Source organism: Littorina saxatilis, linkage group LG7 (assembly GCF_037325665.1).
Source record: "Littorina saxatilis isolate snail1 linkage group LG7, US_GU_Lsax_2.0, whole genome shotgun sequence".
NCBI classification, from domain to species: domain Eukaryota; kingdom Metazoa; phylum Mollusca; class Gastropoda; order Littorinimorpha; family Littorinidae; genus Littorina; species Littorina saxatilis.
In genome coordinates, this window is record NC_090251.1 from 19,938,245 (window position 1) to 19,956,403 (window position 18,159).

General features: G+C 39.9%; 1 protein-coding gene and 1 long non-coding RNA gene across 2 annotated transcripts in view; one reads left to right on the plus strand and one right to left on the minus strand.

The window, feature by feature from the left end:
• LOC138970868 (rho GTPase-activating protein 190-like) overlaps positions 1-9,756 on the plus strand; it is a 203,090-nt gene extending 193,334 nt beyond the window's left edge. Inside the window, exon 30 of the mRNA XM_070343430.1 lies at positions 8,131-9,756. Coding sequence (XP_070199531.1) covers positions 8,131-8,320 — 190 coding nt within the window. The 3' untranslated portion in view covers positions 8,321-9,756. The remainder of the gene's footprint in view (positions 1-8,130) is intronic.
• On the minus strand, positions 3,477-6,755 carry LOC138970876 (uncharacterized). The gene is made up of 3 exons (XR_011457091.1): positions 6,101-6,755; positions 5,079-5,205; positions 3,477-3,743 (listed from the first exon to the last, which is right to left on the minus strand). It is a non-coding gene; the product is annotated as an uncharacterized lncRNA (long non-coding RNA).
• Positions 9,757-18,159: the final 8,403 nt, after the last annotated feature.

Below are 18,159 nucleotides of genomic sequence, written 5' to 3' on the forward strand. Positions count from 1 at the left end.
AGGCTAAATTAAATAAAGAATGAAATTGTAACCCACTCTGTCCAAGTGGCGCGTTTTGCTGCATTGATCATCTTTTATTCTTTCATGTGTTCTTTTGAGTTTCCGACAACATTTGTTGTGTCATTGTGTATGAACGTTTTAATTTAAATGATGATAAACAATGATTGCATATTTTGTGTAAACGATTTCGCTCAACGTCTCAGATGTGGCATGCAGGCTTCACGTGGAATAAAACCATCCCTCCACTTTAACATATACCAGCTGTCAAAAACACGTGTGTTTACTTTGAAGTGTTGGAATGTTTGATCAATTAATTTGTTTAACTTCTACTGGCATCAATCCGCAAAATGTATTCATTCAAACATTCCAACTTTGCACATGACCCAGTCAGAATGTAAATGTTTGGTATGTATCAAAGTGTATAGATGGCCTAACCTCATGTAAGAGCCCATGCAGATATAAAATAGTAAGCCAAACTTGGCGTTTGCAAGAACGGTGCCTTAAAACTGACAGCAGCAAGCCAACAACAATTTAATTATCCACAATCACAGTGTCACTCAGCTTTTCACCCCATCCAAACCACCAGCCATCCTCTCACTAAAAACCAAAACAAACTCCCCAAAACACACACACACACACACACACACACACACACACACACACACACACACACACACACACATTAAAGCACAGAGAATCATGAGATTTGTTTGTTTGTTTATTCATCCTGTAGAATGTTTCTTTAGCCACTGAGCCAACTATAATACTCGTCATAAAAAGTAGGCAGATCCGTTTGAGGGCAAATCTTTATGATGAGGCCGTTTATTAAAAAAACCAAATACAGGTTGACCCAAAAACAATGCAACCCACAACAAGTTAATAACCTACATTTGTGGACATAAACTTCAGCCTATGCATGACCCTTCTACAAAGTGACAATTTTGAAGATCAGATAGGCTGACTTTTGTGCAATTTTAAATTAAGTTCCCAATTTTGGGGATCGACTCAACGGTACGGGTTTTAAAATTGAGCGGTAGCCAAACTTGCCCGATCTAAGCGCTCAAGATTGTAACATTCGGGGCAATTCGAATCACAAAAGTATACCTTAATCAACATTCAGATCTGGGAATCCCTGTTTTGGACTTGGAGTATTCTCAAACAAACTTGGTGTATTTTTTTTTAAATGAGCGTACTCCACATTTAAACATGCTTCACACGCGTCTGTCTATGAGTATAGGGTTTAAATTAAGTAAGTATTGATACTGTTCATGGTCAAACTTCGTTTTAGTGAATCGACCGCCGAATTTGGAATTTATTTTTTGAAATAGAGCACAAAAGTCAGACCATTTGACCAGTTACATTTGATCTACAAAATGTCCACTTTGTGGAAGGGTCATGCACTGGCTGCGGTTTATGTACCTTAAAAATAAAGTGATTCGGTCAACAGATGTAGAAGTTATTAGCATTGTTTTAGTGTTACATTTTTTTGGTTTATCCTGTATATGACTGAAAAAAGCCATTCATTCCCCAAACCTATTCAGAAAGCAGATTGGGTTTATATGACATAGTGTTTATACAGTGGAAAATACAACACAGACACCCTGCAAAATCAAATTCGCAAAATCAATGTTCCCGCGTTAAAATTGACAAAAAATCAGAACTGCCAAAACAAAACATCTTCTGCACGTCAATAGAAAAAACAATCAAATCTGCATCCAAATCAGTCAGTTTTGTTCACATATCTGGTCTAACACTGACATTAAGGCATGTTGATTTGTGTAGGTGTCATTCCTCTGAGAAGCTGTAAAAGGCAGTTTTAGTGGGTAATGAGACAAAAACCGGTACGTTTTCGTAACTCCTCAACGCATTGCCTTCAACGTTGCGGTGATTTGTGCTAACAGTAGTAACACATGTGGGAAAGTTCATACGGATTTTAAAGTCATTTGAGAAATTAGTCTGCTGTTAATTGACATGCCAGAAAGAGTTCTTAAATTGATGGTAGGTCTTCGCTGACTCATTGAAAAACAATTAATTTGCTGTTATCTTCAAGAACAATAACAGATGCGCCACACAATTAAATTTCATGTACATATTTTATCAGACATTGGCGGTATGAGGATTTCAACTGGACCGATCTTTATGAAATTTGACATGAGAGTTCCTGAGTATGAAATCCCCGAACGTTTTTTTCATTTTTTTGATAGATGTCTTTGATGACATCATATCCGGCTTTTCGTGACAGTTGAGGCGGCACTGTCACGCCCTCATTTTTCAACCAAATTGGTTGAAATTTTGGTCAAGTAATCTTCGACGAAGCCCGGACTTCGGTATTGCATTTCAGCTTGGTGGCTTAAAAATTAATTAATGACTTTGGTCATTAAAAATCTGAAAATTGTAAAAAAAAATAAAAATTTATAAAACGATCCAAATTTACGTTCATCTTATTCTCCATCATTTTCTGATTCCAAAAACATATAAATATGTTATATTTGGATTAAAAACAAGCTCTGGAAATTAAATATATAAAAATTATTATCAAAATTAAATTGTCGAAATCAATTTAAAAACACTTTCATCTTATTCCTGGTCGGTTCCTGATTCAAAAAACATATAGATATGATATGTTTGGATTAAAAACACGCTCAGAAAGTTAAAACAAAGAGAGGTACAGAAAAGCGTGCTATCCTTCTTAGCGCAACTACTACCCCGCTCTTCTTGTCAATTTCACTGCCTTTGCCATGAGCGGTGGACTGACGATGCTACGAGTATACGGTCTTGCTGAAAAATGGCATTGCGTTCAGTTTCATTCTGTGAGTTCGACAGCTACTTTTACTTGACTAAATGTTGTATTTTCGCCTTACGCGACTTGTTTTTTTTACAAATTCAGTGCATTGGACAGGGTACATTTTTATTTTTAAAATTCGTTCTGGCATGTCGCGCAACAGCAGAACTAATATCTCACATGACTTGAGATTCCGTGTGTACTTAACGACATGTGTTAGCCCAAATCACCGACAAGTTTTAAGACAATGCGTTGAGGAGTTACTGAAATGCACCATTTTTTGGTCTCATTTTATTTTGTACTTAACGACGTGTGTTAGCACAAATCACTGACAGTTTTAAGACAATGCGTTGAGGAGTTCTGAAATGTACCATTTTTGGTCTCATTACCCGCTAAAACGACTTCAAAAACTGAGAGGATTGACAACTACACGCTCAGCATGCCATAGCGTTCATGTTAGACAAGATATATGTGAACAAAACGGACTGTTTTGGATAAAGATTTGATTGTTCTGTCTAATGACATGCAAAACATGTTTGAGTTTCGGTTTAGTTGTTCTTATTTGTGTTGTTGATTTTAACACGGAAAGCTTGATTTTGTGAATTTGATTTGTGGGAGGGGGGGGGGGGGGGGGGGGGGGGGGAGGGTGTCTGTGTTGCAGGTTTCACTGCATAGACACTACGTCATGTAAACCCAATTTTGTTTCTGAATAAAGTAGGGAAATTAATGGCCTTTTCAGTCATATACTTGGTTTTTCAATCAACAGCCTCATCAGTAAGATCTGCCCTCAAACGCATCTGCCTACTTTTTATGACGGGAAGTGTAGAAACCTCTGCAAGCATTCTCAGCCGAATCAGATGGAAAAGCACAGAATTGTGATGGTACTCTGAATTTGATCATCGTCCCCAGCGAACCCAGGAACCAAGGTGCAAACAGCCTTCCCTTAATGTAGCGGTCCTTCCTGAAAAATAAAGAAAACATATAACTGAGCACCTTCAGTATTCACGGGGATGGGTTTTGGTTAGCGAGGGGAGGGTGTGTGTTGGGGGAGAAGGTGTGTACGTGTTAAGCAGTGTGTGTGTGTGTGTGTGGGGGGGGGGGGGGTGAGGAAGCACTTGCTCTTCACGTGACCATTGGGATCGGGGATGGTGTGTGTGATATTGTAATCTAAACTATTAAAAAAAAATCTGTGCGTGTATGAACTTTGTGCTTGGCAGAAATGTTTCTCGATTTTAGTCAAAAACAAGTGTGCCCTCAACCCACACACTTTCGCTCTTCAGCATCAACACTATACAGTTTGAGTTTCATTGGGAAATGTGTCTCGATTTCAGTCCAAAACAGAACTTTCAGGATCCAAAGCACTCGCCTGTCAGCCTTTTTATTAAAATACATTCAACCCACCACATTTTCCAGTGATGAAGATTCTGGGGATGTGTGTTGATCCCATTGATTTTGGCCATTTCAGATCTGGCCAGTTGTACATGGGATAGGAACATAACTTCACCCAGACACATAAAATATTGACACCCTGACAGTCAGTGACTGCTTCATGTGCATAGTTGAATTTTGTTTATGAACGAATTTCTCAAAAGTCACTCGCAGAAGTAAAGAAGTAACATTTTTGTTAATCTGAGAGTGGTTTCCACAACAAAATCTAACTCTGAGCAGGAAGAAGCCAGGGTGTTGAATGTAGAAGTATCCGAGTGAACAGATTCATTCTTATTCCATGTAAAAGCCTGGCAAGATCTAGGATGGTGAGCCAAGGGAAGAATAACTGTATGTGCCTTTAAAATAATTCCAGTAAATTAGTAATGATTTCATTTTATCTTGCAATTTTGTTTTACTTTCCTGTGCTGCATTAGTTCATTCACACTGTGTAATTTACTTTAAGAATAGTGGCAAAGGATTTGAGAAGAGAAAGAGAACTAAAACCAAGCTTTATGTACCATTTTGTATAAATAGTAAATTGTACTATGCAAGGATACATACAGATGTAAGAATTAAATACAAAGCCGTAATGTTTTTGTGTCAATAAACTTGCATCTCCTGCCACTACTCTCAGATTCAGATGTAACAAGTGTTGACATAGCTGAATGTATCTATCTAGATTTTAAGTGCATCTAATGTGAAACGCAGATCTCTTTACAACACAACGTACAAAAGTCTGCCAAAAACATCTACACAGCTTCAAACTACTATCACCAGTGCCAATTTACATATCATAAATCAATTTTGCAATAACAATTTAATAGGCACAAGCAGGTACTTGGTAGTGGTACAGAAATGTGTGACTTACTCTTCATGGTAGTCTGTAAAGCAGCATGTCCACTCAGTCTGAATCCTCTCCAGAATCCATATATATATCTGAATGCAAGAGCTGTATGAACACTTCATCACACATCATCTCTGGTTTCTTAGGAGGCCTGAAAAAACACACCATAAAATAATTAATTAACAATAAATAATAACTGTATTATAATTAAACCACTCGCTCATTGATTCTTTTATTCTCTCTTTCACAATCATAGTTTATACAGCAGCATTTACCTCTGACTCTGTTCATGCAGAGTAAATATCAAGTATTTAAACAGAAAAATAAGTCATTGTTGAATAACCCTTCTAAAAATACACAATAGACACACTTTCAGTGGCAGTGATTTGTATACACACAAAAATTGTTTTGGGCCAGTTAGTGTTACTCTTGGCTTTACACACTTACTATATCAAATTATACATGCATTCAGCTTAGAAAACATACTTCTAATGTTGGGAGTGCAGTGTGAGCCAGGACATTTACAGCAAATAAGGATACACAACAGTTCATTCAGACTCAGAGATAGATTTGCCATTCACTGCATTATATTGTTAGTTGAATGAGATAGATCTACAGCGATGCTTCAATGCATTAGATTAGCTTTGTTTTAGTGTCTACTGTTCATTGCTCCACCGTGGGAAATTCAGTCAACAGTGCACAGTTCCGAAGAAACCGATGCTGCTGTGCATAATCATTGATGCATTGACGATCGTTCATTGTCAATGTCACTGTCACTGTCAGAAAAACAACAACTGTATCTTTCATCGTCACCACTACACAATGGCTCGTAGGCCTATTTTCCTATGACACTGAACACGGTTTCGGAGACACTCAGACAGTACTGCCTGGCCCATAGATCTAGATCTACCCTTGCTCTCACTTTCTAACAAATGTATTATTGCAATATAATCTGACACACACTCACACACCGAGGCGCACAAACGAACACACACACCGTGGGACACACAAACTACACGCACACAACGGATGAATCTTGCTCTTACCTGTTGGATGATCCAAACCGATTAAAATCGGCGACAGGAAGATGTACAAGCCAAATTTGTACAGTCGCTGATGTAAAAAGTGGAAATTTAGTCAATGTTCATAGCAAATCTCCCGACTCAAGGTAGATCGTGTCCCAAATCAGCTGTGCCGGTCACTTCACGACTTGTATTTGAACCCCCTCCAAAGCGCAATCAATGTTTCAACTTCTTTGTCGACATCATTCTTTGGTTCATGCGTCGGACTGCCGAATATTTGATTTTTTTGTACAGCAAAATCAAAGACTGTCATGGCGGCCGCCATTTGTATTTTTGCAATAGTTCGAAACTAAGGAATTTGGTCCTCCTCGGAGGAGGACCAAATTTAGGCAAGTTAGTCACCAACTTAGGTCGGAACATTTGAAAATATCGTGCCATGCATTGCGCACTAGAGCGATAGTTTCGAACTTTGGATTTAGTTCCCAACTAGCTTGATAGTCTCCATTCATGCATTCCACTACATATCTCATGGTAGAAAGGGCCAATAAGCACCATTGTACTTCCTATGTCTTGAATTAACAGCTTTGTGTTGCATGACCTTGGATGACCTTGACCTTGGGTCAAGGCCACATGTATTTTGGTAGGAAAAATGTGTAAAGCAGTTCTTAGTGTATGATGTCATTGCTAGGTTTAGTTCTTTGACCTTGACCCTGAAGGTCAAGGTCATGTAAAGGTCAAGGTCAAGCATGTGAGTCGTATGGGCTTTGCCCTTCTTGTCTTTTGTTGGTACCGAAGATTCACGAAAAGTGTGATATGACTGTATTCCTGAAAAATTGCTGATCCAAAAATATATAGTGTTGTTTGGTTTGATTAAAAATAGGCTTAATGTGAAGAAATCTGTGGAATGAAAACTGCACTGAAACTTTCATCAGTGTTTGAAGGACTGAACGGATTTATGAAAACTAATCTAGATATTCTTGGGAGCAGTTACTTGTGTCGTACTTCTCATTTTGTTGATAGCTCCATTTGATAACATTATGTTTACATTCAGTCAAGTTTTGACTAAATGTTTTAACATAGGGTGGTGGTGTGTGTGTGTGTGTGTGTGTGTATGTATGTGTAGAGCGGTTCAGAGAAAACTACTTCATGAAACTTTACATGAGAGTTTCAGATTTATTTTTGCCGTCGCTATGGAAACTGGTTGAAATTAAATTAATTTTTGAAATAAAGATTAATGAATATGCAGTTAGAAATTCATTAATCCTTATTACAAAAAAATAATTTAAATTCAACTGTAGTCTTTAGTCAAAATATCGTTCTATATGATTGCAGATACAAGTCATGTGTATCCTTGTGCCAAATATTATGCATGTCTGATGTATGATGTTGATGTAAAACCGTTTCCTAGAAATCCAATATGGCGGCTGTGTCCATTAGTATTTAAATATTTTACATTTATTTGTATAAGTCTCTTCAATAACTACCCAGAAAACTAGGTTATTCCATATATTCTCCAAATTTAATTTTACTGCCGCTCCATTGCCTTAAAAATCAGAAAATTTTAATTTAAATTTGAGTATCAAAAATTATTTTATCTCATTTCTTGGTTCCAAAAACATATAGGTATGTTATTTTTGGATTAAAAACAAGCTCAGAAAGTTAAATGAAGAGAGAAAAGCGATCTTTCCTGTGAAGCACAATCCTGTGGCTTGTTAATTTCAGTGTGTTGACACGTGAAACTGTCACCGATTTCCTTGCCACGGGGAATCAACGAAGCTATATTGTCTTGGTGAAAAAAATGCAGTGTGTTCAATTTCATTCTGTGAGTTCCACATATTGATTATATGTAGTAATTTTGCGTTACGCGACTTGTTACATTTAAAAAAGAGTATTCTTAGACATTTTTATCATGTAGTCTTTAGCTTGTTTCTTTAAAAAATTATAAAATTGATAATGAAACACTTGTTTAATCTCCAGATAAAAAATGACTGGGCATGCAGATTGAATGCTTATCGTCTAGTTTTGTTCATATGTGTGTTTTGTTGTTGTTTCAGAATATCGGAACATCAGCATGAAAACAACATGGACAGTCGCAACCTGTCACGGTGCTGGTGGCCAACCATTATGCGGATGGAGTTTGCCTCGTATGAAACCATGTTGCAGTTCTCCGGTTTCCCTGAAGACATTGTCTTGACGCTCATACAACAGTGCAATTTCTTCTTTTTTGGTGGAAACGAGATATAAGCGCATGATCTTCCACTGTGTAGTGAACATGTTGCCAGCTTCACTTGTGTGGTTGAAGAAAAGCGTACTGACTGCTTAGCTTTGGCTTACTTCTGAGAGACAGGGATTACCTTTTCCTGCAACTCTTCTTTGTGCACTGTGAAGGCAGCTTACACTTTCAATTGCAAAATGTCTTCTACCACTTGTGGAAAAAGTAACATTGCACCTTTGCAAAGAATAATTGTGTGCTTAAAAGAAAATCAAGTTGTATGATTGCATTGAACTGTTACAGTTGATTATGTTGGATTTGGTCTGATTTGATTAATATTTTCTTTTTAGCTTTTTCTTTAGAGGAGAAGGAAGTATGTACAGTTATGAGTTGAGACGGGGCTTGAGCCTTGATGTACTTGATATATGTTTAGCGAAGAGATGTTGCCGAATGAATCACTTAAGCATGCTCTCAAAGGGAAAAGATAACACACTGCAGAGCAATCGTGTCAGTATCTTTTGGTCATGTTTATGCTGTTCGATATACACTTATGCATGGTCAAATAAGTACCTATCATCAGATTTTCATTCAATGAGAATGTTTGCTACTGCATACATATGTGATCCTTTTTCACATTATTAATCTGTTAACTGTTGTCATAGTTAGAACCAGAGTCAGAGTGATGTTCAGGAATAAATAACAACACTGATCTGATAGTAACAGTCAACCCCCCGCGGGCTAGGGGGAGTCCCATATTGATTGGGACGAGAAAGAATTTACCTGATGCTCCCCAGCATGTCGTAAGAGGCGACTAACGGATTCTGTTTCTCCTTTTACCCTTGTTAAGTGTTTCTTGTATAGAATATAGTCAAATTTTGTAAAGATTTTAGTCAAGCAGTATGTAAGAAATGTTAAGTCCTTTGTACTGGAAACTTGCATTCTCCCAGTAAGGTAATACACTGCTCAAAATAAGTCAAGGACCAAAAGCCATTTTTCGATCCCAACGTTGATTGTGCAAAAATCTCAAAAATCAACGACAATGACCCTCTACGCTTTGTGGTCGTCTTGACAGCTTCCCTGCCTTTGCTGTGACAGCAAAAACCGGTACTCGGACTTTGCCCGTTTCTCTGTGCAGACGAGCAAAGAATCCGCAATATTGCGAAAAACGCACGTGAAAGTAACCCTCCTGCAGAGCTCAGCACAGGTGATTTTGCCCCAATCAATCTTTTTCACGTGAACCATTGGTCCTCTGAGAGTGAACTGTCGTCACCAGAAATGCTTTATAAGCCCAGGCAAAATTACAGCAGGCCACCAAACAACCATGCCTCCAAGACGTCATCTGAACCTTGTCGACCGCGGACGAGCTCTAGCCTGGGTTCAAGAGGGTATCCGGCTCCGAGAGATTGCTGCAAGACTTGGCTGCTCCCATTCCGTCATCGTGAGGCTGCGGCAGCGCTTTCTGGCCACTGGAAGTGTGGAAACCAGACCCCGGTCTGGGCGCCCTCGAATCACCACACAACGTCAAGACCGCTACATCACACGCCAGGCGTTGCAGACCAGGACGACCACTGCCAGCACCATCAGACGAAGGCTTAGGGTGGCAACCAACACTGACATCAACGAGCAGACCGTCCGCAACCGCCTTCATGACCAGACGCTGCACGCAAGGCGTCAACTTGGCCGCATTTTACTGACGCCACGTCACATGATGGCAAGGCTGGCCTGGTCCACCCGCCATTTGAGATGGAATCGACAGCAGTGGGCCCAGGTACTGTTTTCCGATGAATCTCGATTTAGTCTGGAGCATGATGATGGCAGGACCAGGGTCTGGAGGCGTCCAGGAGAACGCATGATCCCTCATGCGTGAGGGAGAGAAGAGCCTACCGGGGAGGGTCAGTGATGGTGTGGGCTGGGATCAGCGAGCACCACAGGACCCCACTGTACCATGTACGGGGCAACTTGAATGCCCTTGTCTACAGGGACCAGATCCTCAGGCCCCAAGTCCTGCCCATGCTGCGTCAGATTGGGCCCCATGCAGTGCTACAGGACGATAATGCTCCCCCACATCGAGCACGGCTTGTGGACGCCTTCCTGCAGCAGGTACAGATCAACAGGATGGATTGGCCAGCCAACAGTCCCGACATGAACCCTATCGAGCATGCGTGGGACATGTTGGGCCGTCGTGTTCGCGAGAATCATGCTCCACCTGCAAACCTCCAACAGCTGCTCGTTCTTCTTCAGCGAGAGTGGCAGGCCATCCCCCAGGCTAATCTGGCAAACATTGTCCACTCAATGAGGGATCGCTGCAACGAGTGCTGCCAGAATCGTGGGGGTTATACCCATTATTGAACTTTGGGAACCGGTGAAACATTGGAATTGACAATCTGCAAAGACTTGCGACTTTTGATTTTGACCCCCTCTTCACTATGTTTATGAATGGAATTCAATGCACTTTGGCGTGATTGTTGTTGAATGATTTGACCACAACATATTACAAGTTCCATGTTTTTGATTAATTGGTTTTTGCGTAATTTGTGTTTGGATTTTTGGTCCTTGACTTATTTTGGGCAGTGTATATTGTACTACGTTGCAAGCCCCTGGAGCAAATTTTTGATTAGTGCTTTTGTGAACAAGAAACAATTGACAAGTGGCTCTATCCCATCTTCCCCCTTTCCCCGTCGCGATATAACCCTTCGTGGTTGAAAACGACGTTAAACACCAAATACAGAAAGAAAGAAAGTAACATTCAGGATTCTCATTGATTTCTGCTGGTGATATTGAAAGGATGAAAAAGAACAAACACATTGTGCTCATCACAGCAAAGTACAGTGAGACCACAGGTGGAGACACACCGCTTGCTAGTCATTGGCCTGTAATGTCACATGGTTTGCTCAGTGTTTCCAAGAAAAGCAACTCTTCCACAACTCATAAAAACTTGACCGACTTAATTCCGAACCTTGTCTATTTTGATAAAAAAAAGTGTGATTTGAAAAACCGTCAGTTCTGTAAGTCATAATGTCAGCATCAATTGTTATATAACACTGAGAATTCCTTATACATAGGTATAAGGAATTCTCAGTAATGTAGATCTCTACCAAATGTTAGGTGCAGATATTTGAGCCATGGGAAGATACTGTGAGTCCCTGAAAGGAATATTACCCTTGCCTTGTTTTTCACATGTGCTGTAATAAAAACTGGCAATCGATGATGTTCGGAAATAACTCGGTCGGGTTTGTATGGGTTGTGAAAGAGTGAATACTTTTGCTTTAAAGCCATATGTACTCGATGACTATACACGCTAATTGCTTTACCAACAGCTGGAGACATGCTAAATTAAGTTCCCTGCAAAATATTGTGGTCTAGGACCCCTTAAATGTTGAGATATTTGAATTTTCATTTTGATCTGGATCGTCCTATAGATTTGGCAACACATGTAACGTTGATGCAAGGGAGAGAACTCCGCGGCTTTGTTGACATCTTCACTTTTTCAGAGGCTAGAACAAGCTGTAATGCATGTATTATGGTCCGCGCATGGTGACATATCGTCATTATATGGTCTTATGGTGCGTTTGACATCGATTATGGGCAAACTACACTTTGTAAACACGGGAGCGCGTACATATGCCTTTAAGTGAGTCAAACTTTCCCATGAGACATTATAGGCCAGTCACTAGCGAGGATGTGTAGAAAGCCAGCCTCACTTATACAAACCTGACGAGTTATTTCCGGAATTCATCTATTGGTTTTAACAAAATGTTATTCATGAATAAGAGTGTGCCATAGAAATGTACATCCAGCTTTGAATTTCAGTTTACCCATGGTGAGAGAAACTTATTCTACAATCTGAAAATTTAGATCAGAAAGGTGAGAAACATTAGAACCAAAAAATGATCATTTTTTTTTTAAAGGGTAAGGCTGTCTGAGCAGAAAGATTGTGTTTCCGAATACAGCAGTCCCTCTCATGAACGGACACCCTTGGGCCATAGCAAAACTGTCCGTACATTGCAGGTGTCCGGTCACGGGAGGGGTGACCATACCACCCCCTCCGCCATACATTCACACAGAGACACACAAACAACAGGATTGAATCTATGCTAATCACTTCTTGTGGCTACTAAACAATAACAATAAACTCCTAATACTTCTTTAAACGTTCTGTAAAAATGATTTGTATGAAAAGTGTTGAAAAGAAGAGATAAAATAAATCCTCAAGGCAGTGAACACACTCACCATGCACTGACATACGAAAGCAGCCACACAAACACAGCACAGAGGAGCGTGTGCAGATGCTTTGAAAGAATAAGCTTGAAAACCAGTTTGAAGAAATAGCAGCAGATAGAGCTGCATGTCATAGTCATGTAATTTATTTTCTTCTTGTCTGGCTTATTGACTGCATGCCGATCATGTGGCATGGCAGTGGCTTTTCACTCTTCAGTCGGAAATACACAGTACATAACACAGCTCCCACTCTCCCTCACTAAATGCCTACCCCAAGCCGTGACAACTGATGCTTTGAAATTGTGTGGAAGAGTACACCTCTCTATTTCTCTTCAATGCTCTTCCTGCTGACATGTAGTGACACCGGACACCCCACAGAGTTTAGCCAGCTACCCCTCCACCCCCCCCTCCCTCTCTCTCACTCCCTCCAGCCATGTACTGTTTGGGGCTGTGGCCAGAGAGGCCAGCTGCACTGTTCACTCAGAGCAAAACCAGTTGACTGTGTGGTAACTTTTGACAAAGCAAGACAACTGAAGGGTTCACAGATTAGGCAACCGACTCACTGGTCAAGGCTGAGGGGAAACAAGAGTATCTTGTCAATGAAAGAGGTTACACACAGACACACGATGCTGAATGAGAACTGTGGCCGTTTTTCATGCACTCTCTTTCGCTCAGGACCTTCATCGACTGTACACACGTGGTTTCTGTTGTTTACGTCCAACAGACAAGAATAAAGAGCACAGTGCAGTTTCATGTTGGCATCTTCGCATGTACTCCACTCCTGACCAAAACTACCCCCCCCCCCCCCCCCTCTCTCCTGATGGGTACACGTGCACTCAAGTTATCAGTGACTGTCATCACGCCATTGCGGCTGTGATCTTTGTACCAAGAGCCGGACTGCTCTGTTATCGACTTTGTTGTGGTGAACATTTGACGATGGTCTGTCCGTACATTGGAGGTATGACCTGCTGTTGGGACCGAAAATGAGTGTCCGCGTCCACGTTTTGCAGGTGTCCGTTTAAGGGGGGGCAAATATAGAAGGAAAACACTCCGTGCCGAGCAAATGTGTCCGTACATGTCAGGTGTCCGCTCACGCCGGGGGCCGTACATTGCAGGGACTGCTGTAGATGCTTTCAGAGCCAGGACATGGCAAAAGTTCTGCTGACCTTCCTTGAATATGTCAAGGTCACACAAACTCCTAGTCACATGGAGGTCAGAAAACCACATTTTTGAGTTTTCTTGGGCATTTTTTTAACTTGTATGAAATATCATGAGTCTTTGTAATCAGATAAACAAGGACAAAAACTGAGTAGTTCTTAACACTGTTTTCCCCACCTATGTTGACCAAGTTTTTTTTAGCCGAGACCAGCTGTGCTGCAGCACTGGTCACTCAGAATTGTAGTTATTGTGTATTAACACGCGGGAATGCAGGCATTAGATGGACGTTACGAGAAGCGACTGAAGCAAACAGTCAGAGTGATTATATCCATACCTGGTCAGATAGAGCCATATGAGTGGGTACGGATATATCCGTACCTGGGAGACAATGAGTTTAAGGATAACATCCCAGATCAGTGTGCAAACCTACAACAGAAAGGTTGGAGCTGAAAGAAATGAATCTAACACTTGTTTGCAATGAAGTGTTTTTGCGATAACAAGACAATTAAACAGGACACCCTAATTCTCAAATGTTAATCATGAAAATATTCTCTTCATTATTAATGTGAATTAAATTGCTCCGTTCAAATGCAGAAAGTGATTTTCAGTTTTGTGGGGAAAACGTTTTTCAGCAGTGGATCAAGAATACGTTCCAAGGTTGATTCTTTTGATTAACTTTATGAGCAGTAGTACCAGAAAAGCACAGCATGAAGAGAATTTACATGCAAACCTTTGCATGAACACTGAATGGTCACCCAAACAGTGGCATGCATAAAACAATTTGTTCTCTTTCTGTCAAATGCAATTTTTTGAGTCACTTGAGAAAAAGTGACTCTATGTAATCGGTCAGTGTTAGTCTGTCCGGCCGGCCGGCCGTCCGGCCGGCCGTCCATAGACACCACCTTAACGTTGGACTTTTCTCGGAAACTATCAAAGCGATCGGGCTCATATTTTGTTTAGTCGTGACCTCCAATGACCTCTACACTTTAATGATGGTTTCGTTGACCTTTGACCTTTTTCAAGGTCACAGGTCAGCGTCAAAGGAAAAATTAGACATTTTATATCTTTGACAAAGTTCATCGGATGTGATTGAAACTTTGTAGGATTATTCTTTACATCAAAGTATTTACATCTGTAGCCTTTTACGAACGTTATCAGAAAAACAAGGGAGATAACTAGCCTTTTCTGTTCGGCAACACACAACTTAACGTTGGGCTTTTCTCGGAAATTATAAAAGTGACCGGGCTCAAATTTTATGTGAACGTGACTCATTGTGTTGTGAATAGCAATTTCTTCCTGTCCATCTGATGCCTCATATAATATTCAGAACTGCGAAAGTGACTCGATCGAGCGTTTGCTCTTCTTGTTTGTATGTTGTAGTATCAATAAGAAGTACTTGAACAGACAACAGGGAAATTAAATTGAGATATAATATTAGGCAGAGGAAATTGTGAAAAAGAACACTTAAAATATGTCCTGAGAACAGACAGTGGCACCCAGTTAAGACAATTAAATCACATCACAAAATCCAGTGTTTTAAGAATATTGCAGGGACGCGTGTTTTTTTCAAGCGAGATATGCTTGCTGCTACCCGCTCGCGTTAGCTAGGAGGCGAGAGTGTATATGAAACTGTTTGGCGGCCAGCTACGCAAAAATTAAACATCATTGGTTGATACTGAAAGGGTCGTCTGCACTGATCGGTAAACAGTCATGGACAGCCAATCGGATTGGCAGCTGTGTGGCCGCCATTTTTTCTCACCTAGCCCAAAGCTACCTAGTGTTCGCGGCGAGAATCCTAGCATCCCTCACGGCAAGAATTGTCCAAGAAACGATATTTCCTCGTCCCACTTGCCAATTCTCGCCTTAAAGAAACGGGGGACTGGTATTTGTTTAGACCCCCCTGAAAGAGGTGCACATCCTGGTTTCATGAGTATGATCAATGATAATTTTCACATGAAAAAGCGCCTGTGGGTTTTATCAGCAAAGATGACTGAAAAGAACCCATTTTCTTAAACATTTTTGGCTAAACCATGGAGAAACCATTTTTATTTTTTCAAAAATAATAACTTTTCACATTCTAGGGTAATTTCAAATGGTGCTATTACATAGATGAACAGAAAGTGATTTTGTATGAATTTTTTTCAAAAACAAAATGCGAGCCAATTTGGGAAGAGTTCTCAAAAATCTGGTTGTCCTCTCCATGAGCATGTAATGTGTAAAACTAAATGTATATCTCTATGCAAATTATTGGAAAGAGCTTATCAAAAGCGCCACATTTGTGAACAGTTTCTTGTTATAGATATACGAATAGGAGCAAAATATCAGTTTTTCTTCTGGTTTCTCACCCCTAGTCTCATGTACCTGTGGCAGGAAACCAGACAATAGGGTGAGTAGGACGCTTTTTTTAGTGACGTCATTTGTATGTAGTGACGTGCTAGTGTCACTCTTTCTCTTCATAAGCAGTCTCTTTTGCACAAAGCAACGGAGGATCGTGTTTTTGAAGTTCCCCGATTGCTTACAATTTACAGAAAGAAAAAGAATTAACACATCAGCAGGCAAAGCAAATCGATCCGAAGCAGTCTCGTCCATATGCATTCGTGGCTCTCAGTGTGTACTGGTTGATTGAGAGGGTAGGTTGTTTTCTCCTCCCAAACGGACCCGTTTACAGGTAGGTTTACATGTTTTTTTCTGTTCCTTCGAGAGATGAAACATCTGTAAATGTGAATATCACAGTGGTGCACTCTTTCTAAAGCAAAACGTTTTTCTTGGCTAAAGTTCACAGGATTTTCTCTTTTAGATTTCTGACTATCCGGCGACCAAATTATCGGTGCACCAACAGTTTTATGTCTCGACTCGATATTGACAATTTTTGCGCATAGCCTAGTAGTCACAACAGCACACTTGCCCGTAACCAGACCCATGAGTTTTGACTAAAATTCATCCCGTATTTTCGACAATGTTTTGTTAGCAATAAGAGTGATTTCCCTTGAGCTTGCCCCGTTCTTCTAATGGCTCTGCCATGAGGGCGTAAAACATCAACACTTCTGTGATGACAGTGTTTTAGCACATTATTCATTTTATTGTTCTTGATTACATTGGGGTTCTCTTTATCAATTTATGATCATGTTTTTTTTTATTTACCTATTTTATGTTGGTAAAGGAATATGAATTTTGATATTACTGATTGAGACTATGGTAGTTCTAAGCAGAACTATTCAGTAATTGTTAATTCTAGGAAGAAGTTGACAAACGGTGTTGATTTTAACTGCAATAAAAAACAAGAACCCTGAGGAATGATTAAACCACAGGAGCTTGTATCCAACCACCGGTCGATATTTATTTACTCCTGCATGCTTATTATTTACTGCATTCATTCAAGCAAACTTTCTTTATTAAACAAGGGGAGAGACAGATAGATAAGATGAGATAAGATAAGATAATTTTTTATGAAGAGAAAAAGAAAGAGAGAGAGAGGATAGTAATGAGAAAAAAAGAGAAAAAGCTTGAGGCAAAATCTTGACTGTGTTTGGGGGAAAGAAAGTCGCAAGGTGATGTCATAATCTCTCGCCTTTCAATATGATGTCATGTGCGTGTTCCAGATTTGATATGAGTATACTTATCTTGATCTGCGGAACAGAGTGTACAATCAATACAGGCTGGATGTATTATTTCCTTTCAAGTAATTTCTGCATTTTAAGCAAATGTGTCTTCTTCCAACAATACAGAAAGTCGCTGTTGAACTTTTTCTGAATGTTAAGCCCATTTTTCAATCAAACACAACAAAATTATATATTTTTGGATACAGGAGGCAATACATAATACAATGATGTCCCCTTTGTGATTCAAATATTGACTTTTAGGAGGAAATCAACAAAATCGGCTAATTTTGTGTGAACACTTCATTAACGTAGTTTTAAGGAACCAAGCTGAAATGCAGTCCCAGAGTCCGCACTAAGTCAAAGATCATGTAACGAAAATTTCAAACAAATTGATGAAAAACTGTAGACATGAGAGTGCCGCCTTAAGTTTTGCAAAGGGGCAAATATGACGTCATCAAACGGCCCCATTAAAAAAAAAAGCAAAATAGGTTTCAAGCAAATGCTCTCAGAAATGTCTGTACCAATTTTCATTACAATCCGTTTGGCAGGTTTTGAAAAATGCTTTTCACAGACAGACAGACACACATACAGACCTGGGAACCCATATTTTATTCACCGTATTTTGTACGCATGATTGTCTAGAATGCGATCAGTACGGTCAGTGGACAAAAATAAATACGACCAGACAAATTCCTAGACTTCTTTTCTTCACAAGCGCATTCTGAAGCCGATTCAGTATATTTACACATGATTACAGTTTTTGTCAGAAGAAGCATTTGTTTTAAATGTTTTGGTAAGTGCCACAGTCGCGTGTGAAGCATGTTTGAATCATGGATGTTCAAATGCTGTGTGGAGCACACTAATTTTTCTGAAAATACACCAAGTTTGTTTGAGAA